At 42.5% G+C, this 2,816-nt stretch overlaps 1 protein-coding gene across 2 annotated transcripts; it reads left to right on the top strand.

The window, feature by feature from the left end:
• The first annotated feature begins 838 nt into the window (after positions 1-838).
• Positions 839-1,654, top strand: LOC147602989 (protein BOLA2-like). Of its 2 annotated transcripts, none has more exons than XM_086797185.1 (3): positions 839-971; positions 1,074-1,096; positions 1,175-1,654. In XM_086797185.1, exons 1-3 carry the CDS (start codon positions 909-911, stop codon positions 1,359-1,361), a joined length of 273 nt encoding a protein of 90 aa, XP_086653311.1. In that variant the 5' UTR covers positions 839-908; the 3' UTR covers positions 1,362-1,654. The 2 variants fall into 2 exon arrangements, with proteins under 2 accessions (XP_086653311.1, XP_086653309.1); XM_086797183.1 differs by having other exon boundaries at positions 843-971; positions 1,050-1,096.
• The last annotated feature ends 1,162 nt before the right edge of the window (positions 1,655-2,816 follow it).

Raw genomic sequence — 2,816 nt, 5'->3', positions numbered from 1 at the left:
GTTGGGAAAGGGGATAGAACTTGATGAGGTCACTAACTGGTTATTTAACATTATCAGATATGGTTACCTTTGGGAGATCTAGATTTCTAGAAATAACTTAGTGTTTTATAAGGGTGGGAAAACTGGGTTGAATATCATTGAAACTATGTATAAGTGTGTTTACCTCTGTAAATCTGTATACTTTGCTAACAAGCTGAATGATGCTAACACACTCCAAGCAATTCAATCTCTATGCAATGGGAGAATCAGATGACTTGCTTTACAGTAGACCAAGCTTGGTACACACTAGGAAGAACTAACCAAAAACTTGTATGCAGGAATTCATTATCAAGGAGGTAAAGACCAGGCTGCCCAAGTTTGGACCCAGGACCTGGACCCAGGACCAAGAGGTGGTATTTAAAGGAGAAGCACCCTGTATACACTTTTGTGGCATTTATAGAAAATCCATTGGGTACTAGACCTATGGTGAAGGTGTGGGCTGGCTGGTAAATGTGTTTTGGAAAAGCTTCCACCCAAAGGATTTACTACTGAACCTATGATGGTAGCTTGTATGCAACTTGGTTACTATGTATCTTGGAGTTAGTCCTGCTTTGTATGGGAAGATGAAAGATGGAACCTCCTTTGCAAATGGAACCTCCTTTGCAAACTACTGAACTCCAATGAGAGAGACTTGGAACAGGTAGGGCCTCAGGTAGGTGGTAAAAGGCTGGTGGATATCTTGGAATAAGGAGTATGCCCAGTTGGTGGGCTGCCTGAAATTGTAAAAAGAAAGCTCGATGTAATTATTGGCAGCAACTAATATATATTAAATATCCCCCCAAAAAGAAAAGAAAAAAAGAACGCTTGGGCCAAGCGGGTCTGCTAAATGCAAAGAATACCACCTATCTCCTAGGGTTGTGGTGGAGGCGATGGGCATTTCTAAGAAAATCGTAGAGGCTGCCCTACACAGCAAGCTCAACCCAACCTTCCTGGTATGCTACGCTACGACCCAAGCAAAGAGTGTTTTGTTTGGGTGGCGTTGGTCGATCCTCTACCATGACTCACCTTAGGTGTTTTGTTGTGTGGTTTTGCAGTCTGTTGTCGACACATCCGGAGGGTATGTAGCACTCTTTGTTTCGTTGTGTTATCATAGTAACCATGGAAGCTTACCATCATCTTTGTTTCTTTTTGTCAGCTGTGGTGCTAGCTTCATGGTGGAGATAGCGTCGGCTGCCTTCGAGGGCAAGCGGCTGCTGGAGCGTCACCGCCTGGTAAATACAGCCCTCGCTGAAGAAATGAAGGAGATTCATGCCCTCTCGGTCAACAAGGCGCTCACTCCGCAGCAATGGCAAGAACAGGGGCAAGCCACAAAGTCAAAGTGAGTGACAAAGTCGAGGAGATTACATGGTATGATGCCCTTATAACACCATCATCATGCTGTGCATCACTTTTGTCTCTAAGTAAATCAGAGCATGATCATTGCTTCCATATCTCATTTTGGAGAGCTAAGAAAACAAGCTATTGAACATCACCGAACAATGATGATCTGCAGAGAGAATATAGACACCATGGCTGTCTTTTTTTATTAATATTATCTGTGCTGCCCATGCTTGCTTGTATCAGCAAGTTGAGGGTTTTATGACCTTAATGTTTTTTGAAGCAGTGTCATTTTGTCTTGTCGTTGTTTATTATTAACACCAAGAAAACGATGCTCTCCAGTGTTTTCATCGCATATTTATTTTTTAAAAGCAGCTGCCCATGTAGTTTGTCCTCGCCAACGAATGTCTAGATGTGGACGTTGCTAGTATATATATATTATTTTTTTGATAGAAACTGAAGATACTCTTTTGTGCTTGTTGCTGGCGAATTTATAAAGTCACGACATCGCAGTTACTGCTTCTCTGTCTGATTGATGCGGAATTGACATGACTTTTGCTTACAACGGCTAATATATATCTTCTACATTGTCTCCCTATTCTGACTTGTTTTTTTGGTTTTGGTGCCCTCCTTGATCAATGAGCTTACTTTCAGGTAGAAAAAGATATTGGGTTCTTCGTTAACTCCCTATAACCACCATCAATTCTATTCCTTGAGAGCACCAGCCCTGGTTTCTTTTTTTTTTGAAGTTTTATGACTAGTCAGTTTATCAGACCTCGTCTTGCTTCTTGACCTTTTTGACTTGTGTGAAAGATTGCAAGCCCTATTAAGCTGAATGCATTACTGCAGCCTCTTTGACAGCCGATATGGGGCCCAAGCTGGCTGTCAAAACCAGGCCATCTGTCTCACTCCAAGCTGAGTGTGCATTGGAAAGAATCCGCTTCGTGTTTGGACGGTGTGAAGTGCTTTCATGGGCTGGTGGAGGTGAGGTTTTTCCCTGTCTCCCTCGTTAAGATTGATGCTGCCCTCACCTTCATGGCTTGGTGACTACTTAGTGAACTGGATCTAGTTGAATGAAACGGCTCGGTGCAGCGAAGAGCCTGAATTTTGAAGTGTTGTGGGCTGCTGCAACTGGTTCCTTTCTTGGAGATGTGCGAAAGGACTTCCATGGCCCTCCAGCCACACCCCCTGTAATAGGGAATCGATTGTTACCAAATGTAATAAGGAATCACTTGTGCACTTTGTTTCAAGAATTGACAAATTTTGCCATTTTTTCCTTAACCCCAATATAACTAAAATTTGTACCTTTTTTTCACAATTTAAATTTCAAAAGAGTTAATCATTTGTGCAATTTTGTTGTCTAGATACTGGGGTGTGGAAAGAGGGTATGCAATGTTGAGAGGCTAGGCAAGTTGTGTACAAATGGAGGTGAGGGAGGGTACTTGAATAGGAGAGGGGCA

Source organism: Cibotium barometz, chromosome 65 (assembly GCF_041138505.1).
Source record: "Cibotium barometz isolate CiBa-2024 chromosome 65, ASM4113850v1, whole genome shotgun sequence".
In the NCBI taxonomy this organism is placed as follows: domain Eukaryota; kingdom Viridiplantae; phylum Streptophyta; class Polypodiopsida; order Cyatheales; family Cibotiaceae; genus Cibotium; species Cibotium barometz.
The sequence above is the reverse complement of the archived record's forward strand: the minus strand, read 5'-3'. Positions and strand labels throughout refer to the sequence as shown.